General features: G+C 54.6%; 1 protein-coding gene and 1 long non-coding RNA gene across 10 annotated transcripts in view; one reads left to right on the forward strand and one right to left on the reverse strand.

Annotated features, from left to right (window-relative positions):
• Positions 1-22,489, forward strand: part of PRDM11 (PR/SET domain 11) — an 89,601-nt gene that overhangs the window by 32,062 nt on the left and 35,050 nt on the right. For 3 of the 9 annotated variants that reach the window (XM_023239785.2, XM_045039167.1, XM_045039168.1), the window contains 3 exons: positions 3,399-3,523; positions 3,895-3,998; positions 4,603-4,865. In XM_023239785.2, the coding sequence (XP_023095553.2) occupies positions 3,405-3,523; positions 3,895-3,998; positions 4,603-4,865 (486 nt within the window). In that variant the 5' untranslated portion in view covers positions 3,399-3,404. The other 6 variants (XM_003993196.5, XM_045039170.1, XM_045039172.1 and 3 more) reach the window with 5 other exon arrangements.
• Positions 1,000-1,803, reverse strand: LOC111556673. The gene is made up of 2 exons (XR_002736340.2): positions 1,520-1,803; positions 1,000-1,109 (listed from the first exon to the last, which is right to left on the reverse strand). It is a non-coding gene; the product is annotated as an uncharacterized LOC111556673 (long non-coding RNA).

A 22,489-nucleotide genomic window follows, 5' to 3' on the forward strand; every position in this document is an offset into this window, starting at 1 on the left:
GGGAGCACCCCAAAGAGACGAGGATTCAAGACAATAACCCACCCGCCCTGTCTTCGCTTCTCAGATCTCTTTCAGAGTTGAGATTCTCCAGGGGGCCTGCAGGACACATGAGAGGGGGCTGGTGAATCGCGACACGGGTCGCCGGTCGTTAATTCCTTTGGCAAATACTGAGAATACGCTATGTGCTGGGCAAGGCTGAGGCCAGGATAAGGCAAGCCAGGCACCCAGGGCGCCAGATGCAAGGACATGCTCATCTTCAGGTGCCGTTCCTGCAAGTGCATGATCCTGAGGGTGGGTGCCTGCTTAAAGTTTATGCCTTAGCACGTTGCTGGTCTTTCCCTAGCTCTTCCCTGGTGTCAGACACGGTGACGAGTGCTGGCAATTCACTGGAGAGCAAAAGTGCCTGCCCGTGTGGAACTTACCATCTGTTAGTGGGAATGAGGTATTAATTAAATAATGCTGCTGGCAAAAGACTGTTCTGAGGGTGACAAGCTGGAGAGGGTATTAAGTCGGTGAGGGGGCGACAGTGAGGGCTGAAGGATGGGTAGGAGTTTTCCAGGTGTCCGGCAAGCGGAGGACCCAAGTTCACAGGGTGGAGGTGGCATACAGGTGGGGCTGGCGGAGGACGGAAGGGCAGGAGCAGGAGAAATGCAAAACGGTCCCAAGCAGTCTGTTTCTAATAGAGGGCCAGACTCTGCAAATGATTGACTTAAACAACAACAACAACAACCCAACCCAATAGAGGGAATTCAAAGCCACCCCTTAATGAGGTCAGTCAATACCCCCCTTCCCCATCAGCTTTCTTCATGAGCAGATACGCACGCAGGGACTGCGCCTGGCCCCCTCCAAACTCATCTTTGTCCATTTCATACAGCAACGTCTGGGACGGAATCTAACACGGGCCACATTTTCCAGGGGAACAAATGGGCACACAGGGGAGTTGGATAACCTGCTGTCTCAGTCTATTCAGGCTGCCATAACACAATGCCATAGACGGGGTGGCCTAAAGCACCAGACATTTATTTCTCGGGTTTGGAGGCTGAGAAGTCCAAAACCAAGGTGCAAGCCAATCAGGTTCCTAGGGAGAATTCTCTTCCTGGTTTGCACACCTGGTGGAGAGAGAGAGAGAGAGAGAGCACTCTGGTGTCTCTCCCTCTTCTTATAAGGGTACCAGCCCTATTAGATTCGGGCTCCACCCTTAGGACCTCATTTAACCTTTATCATCTCGCAGGCCCAGTCTCCAAATATAGTCACGTGAAAGGCCATGGCATCAACCCATGAATTGGGGTAGGGGAGCATACAAACTTTCAGTCCCTTACACCTGCCCAGGGTCACGTAGCCAGTCAGCGGGGCTTGAACACAGGCAGTGCCCCTTTAGGGACCCAGGCGTCTGTCTAACCACCAGACTTCACTACCGCGCGGTGTGTTGTGTGTGAATATCGCCCATCCGAGTGAGAAGTGCTCCTCAGGGCAGAAGTGCTCAGTGAACCTTGACGAATCCATAGGACCTTGCCCCTACCTGGCAGCTGGACTTGTGGGCTGCCTTAACCCATCCCAGGGTGATCCCGGTGATCCTTCTGGAAGAGGCTGGGCAGAGGCCTGAAACATAACGCTTGGATCTGGGGGTTCTCCTGTTTCCCAGTTACTCAGCAGGTCCCAGGCTCCAGTCTAGATTCCATCAGGAATGGGCCGGGCGACCTTGGGCAAGTCCCTTGGCATCTTTCCCCCCAGGTTCCTGCCTCAGCGACCCTCAACCCCTGCCCCCTGACGGGTGGCTGAGGGCCCGCCACCAGGCATGGAGCCTCCCCCCGCCCCCCCCCTCCCCCGCAGGCGCCGGGTCCCCACCCTAGGCCGCGCAGGTGGGGAAGGGGCGGCGTGCAGGGATCTGTGTCGCTCGGTTGGCCGCAGGCCGCGCCGCAGCCGCGCGGAGTCCGCGGCGGCCGCAGGGAAGGCGCGCGGGGGGCCGCCCGCGCCGGTCGCCCACCCGCTTCGCTCGCCCGCCACCTCCGCTCCCGGCCACCCCGGACGCCCGCCCGGCGTCCCCCAGCCCGCCGGGCGCTGCACCCCCTGCCGGGCGGGCCCCCGGCCGCCGCCCCTCCCGGGCGCCCGCTGCCTCCCGCTCCCCGCGCGCCCCCCTCCCGGCCGCCAGCCAACTGCGTGCCCCCGGGGCCGGCAAGAAGCCACATGCCCCCGCAAGGAATGCCGGGCCTGGCGGGCGGGGGGCGGCGCTGGGCAGGGCCGGGCCGGGCAGGGCAGGGAGCTCCCCGCCGGGAAGGTTGGTGAGAGGGAGAGAGCGGCCCGCGCCCTCCCCGGCCCCCCGCGCCGCCCCTGCGCCCGGCCGCGGGACCTCACACTTTCCCCGCCGGACACGCGGGCGGGACGCCGCGCGGGGCCGCGGCGGCGGCGGGCGGGGGTGGGGGGGCGGCCTGGGGGCCGGGACGGGGCGGCTCGGCCCGCCCGGGCAGCTCCCGCCCCCTCGGCGCGCCCCCCCGGCCCCGCCGGCTCTGGAGGAGGGGGCAGGCCGTCGTGTTTCCCCGCACCCCTCCCAGCAGCCGCCGGCTTTGGGGCCCCGGTGGGGAGCAGGGGGCTGATTAGCGGAGGAGCAGGGGTGTGGCCAGCGGGGCCCCGGGTAGTGAGTCACACACGCCGCTTGCCCAGTCCCGGGCCGCGAGCGCGGTCCCAGCCTGAGCCGCGCACCGCCCTGGCCCGAAGAGTGTCCCCGGGCTTGGCATGAGGACCCAGGGGTGCCGAGGGAGGGGCTGAAGCCCGGCGCGGTGGTGGAGGAGGGCGGTAAGCGGCGGGCTGGGGCGACTTCCCTGGAGAGAGCGGGTGGGGCTCGGAGTCAGGGCTGGCTCGCCGGCCCACACCGGGACCCCCAGGCCCCGCCTGTACCTGCTCTGAGCTGGCAAAGCGGGCCCGGCTGCATTCCCTGGCAGCCTCTGGGTGAGGGGCTGCACAGCCAGGCGCTGGGGGCCCGGTTCATCCTCCAGCCCCGCTTGGCCCCAGCTGGACTTGAGTCGATCCCTCCCCTGCCCCCCAGTGCAGACTTTTGTGCGAGGCTCCTTCCTGTGGATTCCCCATACCCTCTGCCCCTTGGCCTTGGGGTCTGGGCTGCGCTCTCCAGTCCTGCCCCCTGGCCTGAGCTGCCCCTCGTCCTCTGACCCCATGGGGCTGGTGGCTCCAGTCTTCCCCAGGACCAGCCCGGGATAGAAATGGCATTTCCTCTTGGCCGAGCTACAGCTGTTTTTGTTGTCTGTGTTCTCCAGCGCTTCCTCTGGGGATGGCAGGGAGGGTAACCAGACTCCACGGGACCCCCCGCTTGCCCTCTGTGACACTCACCCTTCTTCCCCTGTCTCTTTGATCTTCTTCCTGTGCTGGTCCCGCCTTCGCGTCCCCAGGACAGAATGACTGAGAACATGAAGGAGTGCCTGGCGCAGACCAAGGCGGCCGTGGGGGATATGGTGACCGTGGTGAAGACAGAGGTCTGCTCCCCACTCCGCGACCAGGAGTATGGCCAGCCCTGGTGAGGCCCTGGTGTGGGGACAGGAGAGGGAGAAGTGGGGAGTCGTTGGGCCGGGTTGGTTGGAGGCCCTGGGGAAGAGTTCCCACTCCTGGCCCACCTTCCTGAGCCGGCTCTGGGCAGCTCCTTGGAGCAGAGGGGAGAGCGCAGGCTCTAGAAGGCACGCAAGCAGGGAGCCTAGAAGGCCTGGCTGGGTCCAGGTCTCAGATCCTACCTTTTCGCTGTCCCTGCACTGAGTGGGCAGCCTGGCTGGGGTTCCTCGGCCCATCCCGCATCCCCGTGGCCTCCTGGCCAGGTCCACGGCTTCTCTGCCCCCCAGCCTCCCGCTCTCTGATGGCTTCTTTGCTTTCTCCACTGGCCCCTGGTCTGGCCAGCTCTAGGAGACCAGACCCCTCGTCCATGGAAGTGGAGCCCAAGAAACTGAAGGGGAAGCGTGAGCTCATCATGCCCAAAAGCTTCCAGCAAGTGGACTTCTGGTGTAAGTGGAGCTCGAGGCTGTTCCTGGGTTGCTCCTCCCTCCCCACCCCCCCACCCCCCCCCCCCGACTCCCACCTCCACCCCAGCTCTGCTTAGGGAGTTTGCAGCCGTAACTGACCACAGGCGTTCGCCTGTCATGTATCAGACACGGGTCCCGGATTCAGTTTAGCCTCACCATTAACCACTGAGGTGGCTGTTATGGGTCCCATTTTCCAGGTGAGGACCCCAGGGCTTGGTGAGGGTTAAGCACCCTGCCTCGGGTCCCACAGGCCACAGAGGCATGGTTGCAGTTCAAACCCAGACCCATCTGACTCCAAAGCTGTGCTTGAAACTTGATACAAAGGGAGCTACTGGCTTCCTTAGCACTGGCAGGCGTGTCCTTTGAGCCCCCGGGGAGGGGAATGGGTTATTACCGCTGAAGACTCTGGGGCCTGTGGCTGGCTGGGGCGGAGCCAGGGCCGGGACTCCCGAGTCCCCTGCGGTGGGCTTTTCACGGCCCTGTGCCGTCCTCAGGGTGGGCTTCCCATCAGCCCCTCAGCCTCTGCCATGGAGGTCCTGCCTCCCTGCAGCAACTGAGGCTCTCTTCGCTCTTTCCGTCCCTTCAGTCTGCGAGTCCTGCCAGGAGTACTTTGTGGATGAGTGTCCGAACCACGGTCCCCCAGTGTTTGTGTCCGACACGCCGGTGCCCGTGGGCATCCCAGACAGGGCTGCCCTCACCATCCCACAGGGCATGGAGGTGGTCAAGGAAGCCAGTGGGGAGAATGACGTGCGATGCATAAATGAGGTCATCCCCAAGGGTCACATCTTCGGCCCCTATGAGGGGCAGATCTCCACCCAGGACAAATCGGCTGGCTTCTTCTCGTGGCTGGTGAGTGTCCCCTGGGCTGTGCAGTGGGAGAGGGTGCTAATGAACGTGGAAGGAAGCCAGCAGGGGGAGCCATACGCTGGCCCAGCCAGGCCCAAGAGCTTTTTTTCTGCCATCACTCCGGGATGCGTGCATGATGGATCTTGCTACCCCCTGGCCCTGGCTGAGTGGTTGTGCTCCTTGGTGGCCGAGGGCCATGCTAAGGAGCCCGTCAGGCGGTAGTCCGCAGAATCAGTGGTAGGGCTCTAGGGAGCCCGTGGGACCAGCCAGCCGGAGAGAATTCAGGGTGATTTTCTCATGATTCTTTATGTGTGGGTCTGGTAGACCGTTCTGTGAAATGGACCAAGGGTTCACCTCAAGCCCTCCTCCGGAGCGGGTGACTTGGGTCTGGGGGTTGTGGGAATGCAGAGCACGACATTCAGCTAAAAAAGCAGTGATGCCAGGGGCTGGACCGGGTGCCCGAGGCAACGTGGTCCCTGCCCTCGGGGAGTGGACGGTCTGGTGGGGGAGGGACAGGGATTGAACAGGTACGGGCACATGTGATCATCGCTACGGAAGGAGGGAAGATGAGACATTCTAGTTGCAGAGGGAGACGGTGGAGTTCACGGTGCTGATGGATTTGGGGCCTGGAGCCCAAGTTCATTACGCCAGCCAGCTTTGCTATTTCCTATCTGGTGTGACCTTGGATGAATCATTTCACTTCTCTGTGCCTGTCCTGTAACAGAATGATCACAGTTGACGGTGCGACACGATGGGTCAATGCTATAGAGTTCTTAGGACCGCGCCTGCCTTTAGGAAGCATGCGGTGAACATCAGCTATTATTATTGTTGTTGTTGGCCTACTCGAGGGGCTTGGGCGGGGTTTCCTCTAGCTTGAGACTTGAAGCATGAGTAGTAGTTAGTGGAAGGGGGGTGGGAGGATGCTGTATTCACACAGGTCGGCTGGCAGGTCCGTGTGGCGACAGCAATGAGTCTGACAGGCAGAGTGGCAGGAAGTCAAGAGGAGAGGGAGTCAGGGGCCAGATCACCCTACATTTCATAAGCCAGGGTAAGCGCATGCTCCTTCTGCGGGCCATGGGAACCTCTGAAGTTGTCGGGCGGAGGCGTTACGGAATGGTTAGGTCAGGTTGCAGAACGCAGAATCAGGATGGGTAGGGGCCTTGCCGGGGAGGGGGGGGGGGTTTCAGGTCAGAAAAGATGCTGGTTTCAACTTAGGTGCTACAGGCAGGCACATTTGAGAGAGACTTAGGAGGGAGAATCAAGATCTGAAGTGGAAGGGATTATTAGGGACGCCTCTCGAGCATCCGGCTTGAGCAGAGTTGGAGGAAGGTGGGACCGGTAGAGAAGAGCAGGCTAGGGAGTAGGAAGGTCGTTTATCAGTCATGAAATAAACCTTTCTCGTGGGTCTCGTTTGTGCTAAGCCCTGAACTGGCCTCAGGGATACAGTGATGGGCCAGATCAGACATCAGTTCTGCCCTCATAGAGCTTATTGTGGGGGCCAGATCAGACATCAGTTCTGCCCCCATAGAGCTTATTGTGGGGAAGCCGGAATGAATCAAATAATAAGGTAAATAAATGTAAAATTGTGGCTCAGGTGATGAAGAGGCAGTGAGGCTAGGAGGGAAGGGGACAACCAGAGGAAGTGATGTGGCCAGAGGTCAAGGAAGGCTTCCTGATAGTTGAGGTGTGATTGAAGAAAGAGAATGCCCACCAGATGAACAGGACAGCATGTGTCAAGGCCCTGTGGCGGGCGGGAGTATGGCATGTTTGCGCGACTGGGTCATTGTGCCCGGAGTGGAGCGAACACAGGGGCCTGGAGGGGGAGACAGTCTTGGATGTATAGGGAGAGCCGACGGACGAGAGGCGGAGAGGGCCTAGAATGAGCTTTGAGGAGCTTCGGTGGTTCAGCCGTCCAGAAGGGGAGCACAGTCCTTGCAAGGGAGACTGAGGACGTGCACCCTGAGAGGCGGGAAGGCCAGAACGGTCGACGGGGTCAAGTGTTTCTGAGAAGCCAGGCAAGAGAAGGACTTGAAACGGTCCACTGGGCTTAGTGCCAGGGAAGTCACCGGCCACTTTAGCAAGACCTGGTACTCCAAGACCGAGGTTCCCGACCCGGGGCGGTTTGCTCCCTTCCTCCCTGCCCTCCCCCCCGCCCCCCGCCCGGGGGACATTTGGTAATGTCTGGACACATTTTGGGCCGTCACAGCTTGGGATGGGGGCTATGCTCCTGGCATCTAGAAGGTAGGGGCCAGGGGTGCTGCTAAACCTTTCGTGATGCAGAAGACAGCCTCCTACAACAAAGAGCCATCTGGTCTCGGGGGTCCAGAGTGCTGTGGTGGAGAAGCCCCGTCAGAGCACCACCCGAAGGGAACCTTGTGAGAAGCCGGGTGACCAGCAGAGGCACTTCTTAGAAGCTTGATTAGAGATAAGACAAGTGGAAGAGAGACAGGAGATACGAGGGTTGGCTGCCGGCAGGCACGGGGGGCGGGGGACTTTGTTAAGAGAGAGACGTGAACGTCTTTGAAAACCCTGGTGGGAGGGTCCCCCTGAAGAGACGGTTGAATATCGAGCAGAGGTGAGGCGTGATGGACAAGCTCTCCTATCGCCCGAGAACGTTCAGATGGAGACGTTGCATATGGAGGGGCGATGGGTCAACATGTCTTCTGTCACTGGAGGGGTACCCTAGAGGCTCGGAGCAGACGGGGAGGGAAGTGAGTATGGTAGGCCAAATAATGGCCCCCTCAAGATGGCCGCATCCTCATCCCCGGATCCTGTACGGATGTCCTCTTAGAGGCCAAAAGGGACTTACTTTCCAGGCGTAATTCAATTAAGGCGCTTGAGGTGGGGAGATTATCTTGGTTTATCGGGGTGGGCCTCGTGGAATTACAAGCATTTTTATGGGAGGGAGGCAGGAGAGTCAGAGTCAGAAAGACAAGATTGGAAGATGTTATCCTGCTGGCCTTGAAGATAGAAGAAGGAGCCAGGAGCCAAGGGAGTGCATGCAGACAGCTTCTAGAAGCTACAAAAGGCAAGGAAGTAGATTCTTCCCTCAAGCCTCCAGAAGGAACTCAGCCCGCTGCCGACGCCTCGATCTTAGGACTTGTGACCTCTGGAACCGTGAGATAATAAACGTGTGGTGTTCGAGAACCACCGTGTCGTGGCAGTTTGTTAAGCAGCGCTAGGAACTGAGTGCGGTGCCTGGGGGACGTCTGCTAACACGTGCGGAGCTGTGGAGAGAGCTGGCCTGAGACGGGAGAGCGGCGAAGGTGAGTTCGGGGTCGGGGTGGGGGGGTGTGAGTCGAGCCGGAGATGCCCGTGAGGTGCTCAGGTGAGCCATCCTGGGGCGCACCGACGCACATGGGTCAGCCGAGGACAGAGGCCTGGGTGTAGGGGACACCAAGCGTGTAAACGGACGCGGCCGAGGCCCCGGGAAGGGACAGGCGGCGGGGGACAGGGCTGCAGGGAAGCGTGAGGCCTGAGAGCCGCTGTGTTCGGGCAGCACGGGGGTCTTCGTGTCCTGGGCACAGGCAGTTTCACGGCAGAAGCCACGCTGCTGGGGCCCGAGGCGTGAGTGGGAAGTGAGGAGACGGAGCCAGCAAGGGGGGCTGGCTTGTTTTCAGAAGTCTGGCCGCCTGTGAGCAACGATGGTGTGCCAGCTGTGTGCCACATTCGTCCTCACGGCAGGTTGCTGCCCTTCCGGCCCAGATGAGGGAACCCGGGACCCAAGAGGTCATTAAGGAGGCAACCCCAGCTCCCACAGCCCACGCATGGTACGCGGCGGGTTCCTTCAAAGGTAGCGCCTTTCCGCGATGCCAGGCTTGAAGTAGCTCCTCCGTGGGGACACGTGGCTGAGAAGGGAGCACTCAGGAGCTCTGGGGGCAACAGAAACACGTGAGGTTTGCCGCCTGTTCCCATGGAGCCTGGGGTCCGGCTACAAGAAGCAGGGACTGAGGTGGATGGGAGGGGAGGAGGCCTATGTCCAGCCGAGTAATACCGAGGCAGAGCATTGTTGGCGATGGTGCTACCAGAGAAAGCTACAGGGCCGGGGAGAAGGGGAGCTGGTTTTGACTGGGCAGATCGGAGAGGGGTCTTGAAGGATGGGTAGAAGTTCAGCAGGGGAGAAAATCTAGGGCCATGCCCAGGGAAGGGCTGTCAGGGCCCCCACCTCCCACCATGAGAAGCTGCACTTTGGGACAGCCCGGCTGGGCAAGCTTAGAGTCTCTAAAGGGGGCAGCTTCCCCGGGTTTGTGGCCTGGCCTGGGTCCAGGGTGTGGAGAAAAGGGGGAAGAGGAGGCAGCCCTGGAGTTTGCAGGCTTGTCTTAGACCAGCTCTAGCAGTCAGGAGTGGGCGTGGCCTGCAGCTCAGGGACCAGGGGCCGGCAGTGTTGCTCCCTTGGATGTTCCTAAGGCCTGGGAGCCGCGAGCTGTGGCATATGGATGGGTGCGGGGAGGGAGTGGTTGGAGGCCGCGGGGCCATGCGGAGGCTTTGTGATCCAGTGAGGTGAGAGGTGTCGAAGGCTTGGAGAGAACAGACGTGCAAAATGGCTCAAGAAAGCAGGACCTGTGTGTGTGTGTGTGTGTGTGTGTGTGTGTGTGTGTGTGCGCGCGTGTGTGTCCTCAGTCGGGGCCTCAGTCAGGGAAAAGCCGGAGTGAGGAACAACTGCCAGCTCAGATGATGGGTTGGTTGAACGGAGGGAGGGCGGAAAAGTGGGGTGAACCACAGCACTGATTTTGGACCAGGATCTGGAAGCCCCCACATCCTAAATAAACCGCATTCATTTGTCAAAGCCTGTCTCAAAGCCGTACTTGATGTCCTTTCTTGACCTCCTGCCCGCCTTCAGAAGCTCTGGCCCTCATCCAACACAACGCATTTCCGTCCACGACTCCTCAGTGTGTGCAGTGTATTCTGGTAGAAGTAACGATGGGGCTCGTGATGAGCGTGGCTGTTTGCGTTTCTTGAGCACCTGTGATGTTTCTGGGCCTGCGCTCAGCACTTTATAGCAGACCTCATTTGATGCTAACGTTACCCCTTGTGAAGTGGGTATTCTACCCATTGTACCAACTGAGGAAACTGAGGCCTGGAGAGGAGAAGTTCTCCTGCACAAAACTAAACAGCTGGTGAGCGGCTGAGCTGGGCTTCCAAGCCAGTAGTCTGGGCTCCGGAACCCACCCTCTTGTTCTTCCGCCCGGCCCTTCTCCGCCTTCCTTATCTCACCTGTTCCTACCTGCTGGCCTTGGTTGACTTTCTTCTTCTCATCCTTTCTGCCCAGCACTGGTTCCCTCTCCTTCTCCCCTCAACACAGAGGAAAGCTGGTGCCCCGTGTGGGGACAGGGCCTGCATTCAGACGGACCCAACGTTCATTTCCACTTTGCATCTCTCCATGGCCCGGCCTCCTCTGCAGGAGTCTTGCCATCACTTCTGGCCGTTTGGGAAAGAACTGCCCTCGTCCTCTGCTTTCTCATCTCACTGGAGACGAGAAACTCCATAAATCATTGCCAGGGTTTCCAGGCTGCCCTCAGACACCGAAGGCCGGAGACGATGCTGCACGCGTGAGGTGTTTGGGAGTGCCGTGCAGCCGTGTGGTTTGGTAAAAGGCCGAAGAAAGAGGAAGCCAGCACAGCGTTTTTATTTACATTTTTCACTTAGAGCCAGTCTTGTTCCAGAAGGGATTTAAGGTAGCCTAGCAGGACACATAAAATATACCATTATAGCATGTTAAAACTGGGAGAGACAGAAGAAAGAAAAACAAGGGTGGAGACCCTCGGCGGAGCCAGGAAGGAGGCTAAAAATGCATACCACAATGACCCGTATATGCACTTGTAGCTATATGGGGTCCGAATCTGGCAGCCGCTGGGAAAAGGCAAGCCTGGTCTGCCACCAGGGCATTCTTTCCATGTCGTGAACAGTCCCCAGATAGTTCCTGGGGAGGTCCCCCTTCTGGGTACTGATACCGGACGGAAGGTTTCCTGGCGGCCCTTAAAGAGAGGACACTGTTTGGTGACATTGCTCACCTGCTGTCATGCAACCTTTCCACCTGCCAGACCCCAACTGTACTGGCTGGGGGGGGGGGGGTGGGGAGCAGAGGTGAAAGGGTATTTGAAGTGTTTTCCGCTTCGAGTTCCATCATAAAATGGAGATTTGTTTTGAAACTTGAAATTGGATGTGCAAAAGCTCGTGACACAGCCTCCAAAACAGAATCCGAAAAGCCCTGAGTGATTGGGACAGATGGAGGCGGAAGCAGACGGTTGCAGTGCCTCGAGATGTCAGCGGGAGCAGGCAGGTGTTACCAAGTTTGGGGGAGCTCAGAGAAGGAAAGAATAATGGGCTTGTCCAGGAAGACAAGAAGGGACATTTGAGACAGGTTGCCTTGCGTGTGTGTGTGTGTGTGTGTGCGCGCGCGTGTGTGTATGAGCAGATGCTTTTCATGCTTGTTTGTTAATTTCTATTACCTCTTTATTTTGAAATGTTCAAGCTCTGTAGAAAAGCTGTAAGAATAGTGTAATAAACACCCACACACCCAGCATCTAATTCATCCATTGCTAACATTTAACAACAATTGCTTGAATCTCTCTCTCTGTATGCCTACAGGCACACGCACACACATACACACACATTCTGTGTCGTTTTGTTTTGTTTTTCTGACCTGTTTGAGATACGGTTATAGACCTCAGGCTTTGGGGCCATGCATTCCCCATCTCTGCCACTCAACTCCACCACTGCAGGGCGAAAGCTGCCATAGACGGTGCATAAATGAATGTGTCTGTGCACCAATAAAACTTTGTTGATGAACACTGAATGTGCATGGCGTACAATTTCCCTGAAATTGGAATTTCATATAAATTTCCTATAAATGAAATGACATGAAAGAACTTTTTTCAATCATTGAAAAATGCGAAAACCATGCTTAGCTCACAACTGTATAGAAATGGGGCCGGGGGGTGCCTGGGTGGCTCACTCGGTTAAGCACCTGATTCTTGATCCCAACTCAGATCTTGATCTCAGCTCAGGTCTTGATCTTGGGGTCGTGAGTTCAAGCGCAGCATGGAGCCTACTTAAACAAAACAAAACAAAACAAAACAAAACAAAACAAACAGGTAGGGGGCTGCATTTGAACTACAATCACTGGTTTGCCAACAGACCCCTGCCCTACATAACCACAATATAATTGTTACATTCAGGAAATTTAACCATGGATACGATACAACACTCTGTCAACTGCAATCCTTATTCAGATTTTCCCAATTGCCCTGGAGAAATGGCCTTTACAGTTTGTCCCCCATCTAGGACCCACTCATGCATTTAATTGTCATGTCTCATTAGTCTCCTTTATTCTATAACAGTTCCCCTGCGTTGTTTTTTTCTTTCAGGATATTGACACTTTTGAGAAGTTCTGGATAGTTGTCAGCAGAATGTTGCACAGTTTAGATGTGTCTGATTGTTTCCTCATGATAGATTCAGATTATAGATTTTTGGCATGAAGGATGTTGTGTCTGTCTCCCTGTAGATAGCAGGAAGCTTGTGAGGTCAGTTTGTCTTATCTTTTACCCGGTGGTTTTAGCGACTGTTGATGATTCTTGCCTTTATCAATTATTATTTTTTTTAATCTTTATTTATTTTGAGAGAGAGACAGAGTGTGAGCAGGGGAGGAGCTGAGGGGAGGGAGACACAGAATCCGAAGCAGGCTCCAGGCCCCGAGCCGTCAGCACAGAGCCCGATGCGGGGCTCGAACTCACGAACTGTGAGATCATGACCTGAGCCGAAGTCGGACGCTTAACCGACTGAGCCACCCAGGTGCCCCGCCTTTATCAATTATTCTCCATGGTTTAAAATGATTTGCATCCTACATTCTTTATTTACTATGTGACATCCTTCGGCAAAAAGAAAAAAAAAAAAGTATTCAACTTTCTCCTCCACCCCATCGCTTATTTTGGTTATTTTTAGTACTGGTATGGACTCATGAATCCTTTTTTTTTTTTTTTCCTTCAGTGTGTTCCAGTCCATTCCTGTCATTCATTTTGATGTTTCAATTGCCCTAGATTTGGCCAGCGGGAGCCCGTGCAGATGGGCTCCTTTTTCCTATTTTAGAACTTCCCTTACTTTCCGGTGCAAAAAGACGTTCTGGCCATCTCTCCTAAGAGCCCTAATTTGTTTTAGTGGCAATCGTGTTCAGAAATCAAGATCCCTGGGCACTAAGCGCGTGTGTGTTGCTACTGGGGTCTCCTTGCTTCTAGGCCTGAGCTAGGATTAGAGGAATGAGTTGCAGGGAGTCAGGGACTGAGGCAACACGGAATCGCCAGCCACGGGCACAACATGTACAGAGGTCCAGGGGCACGGGTCATGTGGAGGGGAAAAGGTAACAGGTTAGAGCCGAAGTACAGAGCGTGCTTAGAAGGAAAAGTGGAAGATGATGCCAGAGAGAAGTTGCTTTGCTCATGTTCTTAGATGCTACACATCTAAAACACTATCCATTCACTATCAGCTTTTCTAGGAATAAAAGTGTGCACCTCAGTCTTAAGATTCCTCTTACTATCAGAAGCATTAAATGGGCTTGCCTTGTATAACGTTTTATAGATGTTGGTCGTTTGGTTATCGAACCACAAAGCAAACCAAAGATTCCCGCCCCCCCCCCCAAATATGTGATCTGCCGGTGAACCCGCTTTGGCTGGAACTGTCTGTAATTCTCAAGATCTATTATTTTGGGATAAAAGTAGAACATGGAACACTGCTCTGAATAATGCACTGAAGGGCCGCCCTTGTTATTCCAAGTGGCAAGATCTCATTTCTTCTTATGGATGAGTAATATCCCGTCGTATATCCACACCACATCGTCTTGAGCCCCTTATCCGTCGATGGCCACTTGGGCTCCTTCCACGTCTTGGCTCTTGTAAATCATGCTGCAACTATCTCTTCACATCAGGTGTTTTCATTTCCTTCTGGTAAATGCCCAGGAGTGGGATTGCTGGACCACGGGGTAGTTCTCTTTTTAAGTTTTTGACGACCCTCCATGCTGTTTTTCCATGTTGGCTGCACCTGTGTCGATTCCCAAAGCAATGCACGGGCTCCCTTTTCTCGACTTCCTGGCCAGTCCTTGTCACCTCTCGTCTTTTTGAGCACAGTCCTTCCAACAGGCATGAGGGCATATCACATTGTGGTTTTGATTTGCATGTCCCCGATGGCTGGTGAAGTCGAGGACCTTTTCCTGTACCTGTCGGTCAGGTGACATTTAATGTTCGTGGGGTCCCAATGTGACCTTAATTTCACTCTGATGTTGTTTAAAAAGGTTTAAGCAGAGAGCTAGAGGAAACATTTCTTACAGCTTTGAAACAGCTGTAAATCCAACACAGACTTGCAAATATCAAATGAACAGACCTATGCAAACATGCGTAACTCAAATGAGTGAAATCATCGTTATATGTGCGATGATGTTGTTTGTTGAACCGAAATTGCTGTTGCCAGGGTGACCGTGGTAATGACTATAAACACCCAGGTTCTTTGGCGTTTGGTATGTCTGTGCTTTCGTGGGCTCTGTGACACCTTTATTGTCTTTCTTCGTCTCTGCTTGAAACACTGGGGAATCCTTCAGTGTAGTTTGATGCCTTGATATTTCTTACTCTTTTCTTTGCCAGAATGCATCCTGTGCTCATCAAGTTGGTGCCTGTCCTTTTCTCACTAGCTCATGGCCAATAGTAATGATCGATGTTACCTGCTCGCCTGTTACGGTGTAGCAGGCTACCTCCAAATTCGGTGGCAGAGAACTGGGGTTGCACCCTTTTTGTGTCAAGCGCCAGACCGTAAATATTTTAGGCTTTGTGGACCTCACGGTGTTTGCCACAGCCACTCGGTTCTGTCACCGTAGCCGGAGAGCAGTCAGAGGTGGGGGGTATGCTAGCAGAACTTGTCACGGACACCAAAATTTGAATTCCGGACAACTTTCGCGTGATGAAATCTTCTTCTGATGTATTTTCAACCACTGAGAAGTGGACCGTTCTTAGCTGGTGGGCCATCCAAAACAGGTGGCGGACTGGACTTAGCCTGCAGGGCCAAAGTCTGCCGACCTGTGGCGTAGAACAGCCATCATTTGTCCTTGCTCAGGTATCTGCTGGCTGAACTACGGGGTCTCATTTATTCTGGCGTGTCTGCCGGTGGACCGTGGGCGGGCTGATTTAGTTGGGCGCGGCTGGTCCTCTCTGCCGCAAGCCACTGGGCCAGATCGTCTCCTCAAGGGGAGCCAGGTCTGCTCCAGGCGTGTTCGTTCTGGGCCCAGACTGAAGGAGCAGGTGCTCTCTGGAGAAGCTGTCCTCCTGGTGAAGGCAGAGGTGGTCCCAGAGGCAAGCCCCCCCCCCACCCCCCCCCCCCACCTTTCTCAAGCACATTCCCAGTCTTTGCTTGGTGTGCGGTAACATCCCACCGGCCAAATAAGTCATACAGCTGAAGCCAAGGTCAAGGAGCGAAGAAGGACAGGCCACCTGTAAGAGAGAGCCTAGTGCGGAATCACATGGCCAAGGCCGATCGAGAAGGGCGGAACCGGGGCCAAGAATTCAGTCTACCACAGGTGCCCACCCAGTTACATGCACAGCAGTCTTTGGGCTGGAAATCTCATGGCGATTCCCGTATGTTGATTTTTTGAATGAAAACATGGAATTAAACATTCTTAGAACTTTTAGATCCTGAGAACGTATCCAAAGACCCTTGTCTGAGAGAGACGAATTTCTAGTAACCCCCCTGATTTTAATAATAGGGAACGTAGGGTTTTTTGGTGTTTGAAAATTCCTTTAGGAGCGGTCTTGTCGGAGCCTGATTCAGCACCCTTAAGCCCCAGTGGGTCCTCAGCAAAAGTTGTGAGGCAGGGTTGGGTGGATAGCAATACCTCTGACAACCCCCGCAACAGGTGCTGTTCTTCGGGCACTAAAGGATTTGTGTGACCTCATTCTGTGCCCTCACAACCTTGCTGTCAGATAAGTATGCTTCAGCCCCCTTTCTACAGATTGGGAAACTGGGGCTTCAAGGACTAAATTCCTGGTCCAAGGCCATACAGCTAATCATGGGGCCAGGACTTCAAAACTGGATCTTCTTCTTCTTTTTTTATTTTTATTTTTTACATTTTATTTATTTTTGAGAGAGAGAGAGAGAGAGAGAGAGAGAGAGAGAGACGGAGAGACTCGGAGCACTAGTGGCGGGGGGAGGGGGGGGCAGAGAGAGAGGGAGACACAGGATCTGAAGCAGGCTCCAGGCTCCGAGCCGTCGGCACAGAGCCCGGCGCGGGGCTCCAACCCACAAACCACGAGATCATGACCTGAGCCAGAGTAGGACGTTCGACCCACTGAGCCACCCAGGCGCCCCCCAGGGAGTACTTTTCAAGCAGATGGTATAAGGTGGTTTTCTTTGTCTTGTCTGATGGCTGCCCGTGAGCATTTGGCGGACTTCTTACACCCGCGTCATTGAGATACGAGCACATACCGTGCAGCTCGCCCACCCAAAGTGTGTCATTTAATGGTCTTTAGTCATTAACCACTGTTTGCCTCCACTACCGCCAAGAGTTGTGCAACACTCTCATCGCCTCATAGAAGAAACTCTATCTTTAACTGTTACCCCATCTCCTCCTCTCCCACCACCCCCCCCCTTCCAGCCCTCACTAGTTTACTCTGTCTCTACGGATGTCCCTCTGTCTCTACAGATGTCCCTATTCTGGACCTTCGCATGAACGTGGTCTTTTGTGACTGGCTTCTGGCGCATAGCGTCATGTTTTCAGGGTGCCTCCGGGTTGGGGCAGATTATCACTGCGTAGCATGAGCCTTCCTTTCACTGGCCTTTCCCCCCCCCCCCATTGCGCGGATAGGCCACATTTTGTTCATCCGCTCCCCTGTCGATGGACAGTTGGGTCGTTTTCATCGTTGGGCTGTTATGAATGATGCTACCCTAAACATGTGTGCGCAAGTCTCTGTGTAGACCTACGTTTTCATGTCCCTTGGGTAATACGTAGGAATGGGACTGCTGGGTCACACGGTAACCCTATGTTTAATCCTTTGAGGATCTGCCGGACCACTTTCCAGAGCAGCGGGACCATTTTACGTTCCCACCGGCAGGGTGCGAGGGCTGATTTCTCCACATCCTTGCCCACACTTGCTGTTAGCTGGCTTTTTGACTCCAGCCATCCTCATGGGGGTGAAGTGCTCTCTCATGGCAGAGCTTTGGTTTGTTCTCTGCTTTTTTTCTTCCTACCTCTCGTTCATGTCTCTGGTTATTGGGGGGCGAGCCGCCCATGACGGCCGTGCTGGGTGTGCTGTGGACGACCCGGTGGGTGCTTTTCACATCAGCTTCCCTCTGCCACGTTAACCTGGAAGATCCTTCACATCTGTAGCGTATTTAAAGTTTGTATCTATTGAATCTCTCCATCGCAGACCCATTCCAATGTGCATTTTTGCTGCCTCCAGGTTGAGCAGATTCTGGGTGGGGGGGGGGCTCTCTCCCACTCTTGCCCCAGAGCCCCTCAAGTTAAGGCATAACTAACAGGATTCAGGCCAGCCTCCGGAGGCTGTCAGTCCTTGCCCGAGGGCTCAACCCACTGGTTTTGCCGATAGCCAGATATATTACCAAGAAGAGTGAGGCCAAGTGCGTTCAGGGGGTAGTTGGTCCTGAGGCTGGTAACAGGGCCGGGGGGGGGGGGGGGGGGGGACTTTTACAGGCCGAGCAGAAGGACTTGGGTGGGGACGAGCTTTCTGGGTTGGTTACGGGGCTCCGGACTCAGACATTTTTCCTTGAGGGTCGTGCATCTTGGGGCTGGAGGCTTGTCTCCGAGCGCTGGTTTTCTTATGCATAAAATGGGGATGCACGGTCTATCGGAACATGACCTTGACCTTATGCGTTGTGAGCCTTGATGCCTGTTGCGTGCAGGTGCACAGCAGGCGAAGAGCAGTTCACAGCTCTCTTTATTATCTCCAGTAGCGCCTCGGGGTTCGTGGGGGCGGTGAGTGGAACGATAGTATGTAAAACCTGGATGTGGAATTCGAGATTGTATGTAAACATGCCCCATTTACCACATCTCGGGGGGCCTTTTCTGAAATTTGATAAAAGACAGTTTTCGAACAAGAAAAGGAAGCACTAATGCTACTATCAGTTAAAAGGGGATGGGGGCAGGTTAGATCCTGGTTCTTGACCAGCCTGACTTTGGGAGTTGTACTCATATGTACACCAATATTCACGGAATGCTGTGCACATTTTAAGGAATCTCCCCTTCCCCTTGCCAACGTCCATCCGTAGGCACCAGGTTTGGAAGCCGGGGCCTGAATAACCTCAGAGGCCTCCTTGCAGCCGAAGTATTCAGGTCAAGTTCGGGTTCAGTCTGGCCTCTTTTTCACTCTGCCATTTCAGTTTGCTAGACTGGGAAGTGGCTGGAGAAGACAGCCGACGCTGTCTGCCTCCTGGGGTTCGGGGAGGAGCGTCTGAGATGGGCAGAGTGCCCTGTCAACTGTGAATAGCTTCATAAATCATTTTTGGAACCACTTTGCTCTAAGGAGGTGCGGGGCTGGAAATCAGAATGTTTTATGGATTCCATGGGTTCCTGGAAAGTTGCAAGCAAATCAGGTTTTTGAAAATCTAATCTGGGCAGCAGCCGGTGATGGCACCACTCAGAGGAGCCCAGCAGTGAACCCTTGACCGCGGCAGACCTTCTGCCACCGAGCAGAATGCTCCCCTCTAGTAAAACGCAGATCTTCACTGGGCAAGTCTGCTCAAACCAGCAGCAACACTGGAAATTCAGAGGGAGCCCCCAGGACATTCCTGGCGGATTCTGATGAGGTCATTAGAGGGCATGAGGTCCATCTCGGTGCGTAAGAGGCGGGCTGTTGTTTGTTTGAACGAACTCCGGCTTCCCCACACATTTCCTTTGTGGCCACAGGCAAATTGCCTGTGAAACGGAACCTCGGTTCCCCGGTCTGCAAAATGGGGGTGATGATCGTAGTAGCGACTTCACAGAGTGGTGAGAACCCATGAAAAGGTGGGGCAAGGGTCCTTTGCACAGTGAAATTGCTTTCTGAATGACAGCCCCTGGCGTGGCGTTGCTGATGTCTTTGTTAATCGTTACCATAGTCAGAAATAGCACTCTGATCCATATAGACCATGCTTGCCCCAGGGGGCCCAAACCCTGGTTTTGTATTATTTTGTATTGTTTATCTATCTATCTATTTATTTATTTTTGAGAGAGAGAGAGACAGAGAGACAGAGAGTGTGAACGGGGTAGGGGCAGAGAGAGAGGGAGACACAGAATCCGAAGCAGGCTCCAGGCTCTGAGCTGTCAGCACAGAGCCCGACGCGGGGCTCGAACTCACGGACCGTAAGATCATGACCTGAGCTGAAGTTGGACGCTTAACCAAGACGCCCCTAGGCAGAATTTTAGAAGCCGTTTAGGCCAGACTTCCACTCTGGGGAAAACCCTTTCTTTAGTCTTTCTAGTGGTGGGACGTCCACCTTCTCAAATACTTCTGGTAACAAGAGGTTCACCACCTCACGAGGGCGCTTGTTCTGTTGCAGGACTGTCCTGCCTGCATATTCCTCGTGCCCCGTTCAGGCTTGTGCCCCTCTAAGTTGTCCTGGCCCTGCTCCCTCCAAGTGGTGGTCTTTCCCACGTTTGATGATCGCTCTTTCTCTGGCTTCTTCTTTTCCAGGCTAAGGAACCCTCTTACCATGCGGGTCACCCTTCTCTGGTCAGGTCTAGGCTACCAAGGTCCTTCTCATATCATCACAGTGTTCAGAGCCCGGGTGGTTCCAAGAAGTGCTGGGTTCAGAAGGGCCAAGGAGTTGACCTTGTGGGATAAGGCGAGGGAGGACATTGGGGGACCAGCCTCCTCGGGGATTGGTCCTGAGCATCTGGCCCTGGCTGGCCATTCCTGGACCATCTCAGTGTCGGCCTGCTCTCTACTGAGGGTGGCCTGGGCTGCTCAGTGACATGTGACACGGTCCACAAATGCTGTGTGATCCTGCCCGCTCCTGCTCCTTCTGCCTAGGACACCCTCACCTTCCTCTTCTCCAAGACCTCAGCTTAGATTCGCCATTTCCCAAGAAGGGCCTCCACTGACTCCCAGATCCCGACTCCAGCTCTGAGTTCTCTTTCCACAGATTTCCCTGCCACAGTGCCAACCACCGGGCATCACAGTGGCCTCCTTTCTGTATCTCCCTGGACTGTGAGTTTTGTGAGAGCAAAGACATCGTCTCCCGGGATCACCATTTTCTCCCCCAGAGCCTGACATTGTAGCTACTCACTCAGTGATATTTGTTAAATGAATGAATGAATGCTTGGTTGGAGAAAACCCTGACTGGTGGCAAAGAGAATGCCGGAAATATCCCTCAGCAAACCTCCAGATCTGAAGCCAGCCTGAGGGGGCCTCCGGCAGTCCCCTCATCCCTCATAGCTCCCTCCGGGGGCCTCTCTGCCCAGTTGAAGGCAGATCACAACAACTCCACGTTAACCCGAAGACCTCTGCCGGCCGAGAAGTAACGGTAACTAACAGTTGGGCTCTTCATTCGGAGGCCAGAGACTGTGATGACAGTCACGACCGAAATGCTAATAGCGACCCTTTACTGAGTACCTCCCACATCAGCTATTACAGCAGTGCTGCAGGGTTGGGTTGTACCCCATTTTACAGATGTGGAAACTGAGGCATAGCCAGTAGAGTTGCCTGCCCAAGACCACTCACTTGTAAATGATGAAGCTGAGATTCTAGCTGATCCCTCTGGCTCCAGGGCTCTCACGGCCCACTGGTGCCCCCGTTACTGGCTGCAAGGGCCTTGAGATGCTTTTCTTCTTCCCCCAGGAGGGAGAGGAGAGTCAGAAAATGATAATGTAGGGGGATGAGTACTCTGATCACGGGCAGGGTTCTAAGAAATTCCAGGGGGAGGTCCCTGAGGACCGGGGCACCATCTGGGGAGACTCTGGGGGGGCGGGGCAGGGAGGGGGAAGCCTGATCTGGGCCTTTTCTCTTTTCGTCTATCTGAGGATTTGAAACCACAAAGAGGGTCCAGTCTCATAGAGAAATAAAGCAAAAGCCTCATCCTGCTTTCCTCTTTCGTTTCCTCTAGAGGTAACCAGAGCTGAGAGCTTGAAATGTATTTCCCAGACTTTCTGTGCACACGCAAACACACGCACGTGGTGTGCGCTAGGTAACGTGGGGGCCGTTGTGGTCAGGTGGGGGGAGGGGGGACGTGTGCCGATCTCCGTGGTGCAAATGCTCCCACCGTGGCCGCTTTCGAGGTACCAACATGAAGTCGCTGAACCAGGAGGTGGAAAGAGACGCAGTAGATGTCCGTTTCCCTCAAGAACCCGGGTTATGGTGAAACACAAAAATGATGAGGAAGTGGCAAGCCTTGAATATTTATTACCTTCGAAATAATATTTATTGAAGTGTACATTTCTATCGCTTAATTTCTTTTTTTTTTTTTAATTTTTTTTCAACGTTTATTTATTTTTGGGACAGAGAGAGACAGAGCATGGACGGGGGAGAGGCAGAGAGAGAGGGAGACACAGCATCTGAAACAGGCTCCAGGCTCTGAGCCATCAGCCCAGAGCCCGACGCGGGGCTCGAACTCACGGACCGCGAGATCGTGACCTGGCTGAAGTCGGACGCTTAACCGACTGCGCCACCCAGGCGCCCCATTCTATCGCTTAATTTCTAATAATGGCTGTGGTTCACGACTGGTTCGTGAAATTCTGGAAGGTGTAACTGTCAGCTCTCGTCAGTCGGTACAAGCCAGCTCCGACACGGCACTCATTCCTTTTTACTAAAAGACTGACATTATATACTTTTTTCTTTCCTTTAATTCACTCTTTAGTTAAAAGGCCCTTCATCCAGGGGCGCCTGGGTAGCTCAGTCGGTGGAGCGTCCGACTTTGGCCCAGGTCATGATCTCACGGTTCGTGAGTTCGAGCCCCGCATCGGGCTCTGTGCTGACAGCTCAGAGCCTGGACCCTGCTTCGGATTCTGTGTCTCCCTCTCTCTCTCTGCCCCCGCCCCTGCTCGTGCTCTATCTCTCTCTCTCTCAAAAATAAATAAACATAAAAAAAATTTTTTTTTAAAAAGGCTCTTCATCCAATCATTCATTCAATTCAACGAATATTCTGCTACGTGCCATGTGCGGTGTTAGCATTGGGGCCAGGCCACCGTTAGGAACGAGATAGCCATGGGTTTTGTCTTCATTAGCTTGTGGTCTAGCGAGGGACAGGGTTCATAGCCATGCTGACAAATAAACGCCGTCGATAACAAAACCGCACCCTGCAATCAGGTCTTTAAAAGGAAGTGACAGGTGAGGTCATAGAATTAGTGCTGTGAGGGACAGGCCTGTGGAGGTCAGGAAGTGGCAGGGGAGAACCTACTTCGGGTTCAGGTCAGGAAAAGCTTCGGAGGAGGAGGTGACAGAAACTGAGACCCAAAGGATAAGAAGGGGCCAGTCGTGCAAACATCAGTGGGAAAAAGGTACAAAAGAGTATGTTCCTTGGGTGCCATATCTGTAAACTTCACAAACATGCAAAACGGCTCTGTGCGTTGTTTCTTTTTTTTTTTTTTAATTTTTTTTTTTTAACATTTATTTATTTTTGAGACAGAGAGAGACAGAGCATGAACAGGGGGAGGGCCAGAGAGA

The sequence above is a fragment of the Felis catus genome, chromosome D1, assembly GCF_018350175.1.
Source record: "Felis catus isolate Fca126 chromosome D1, F.catus_Fca126_mat1.0, whole genome shotgun sequence".
NCBI lineage: Eukaryota > Metazoa > Chordata > Mammalia > Carnivora > Felidae > Felis > Felis catus.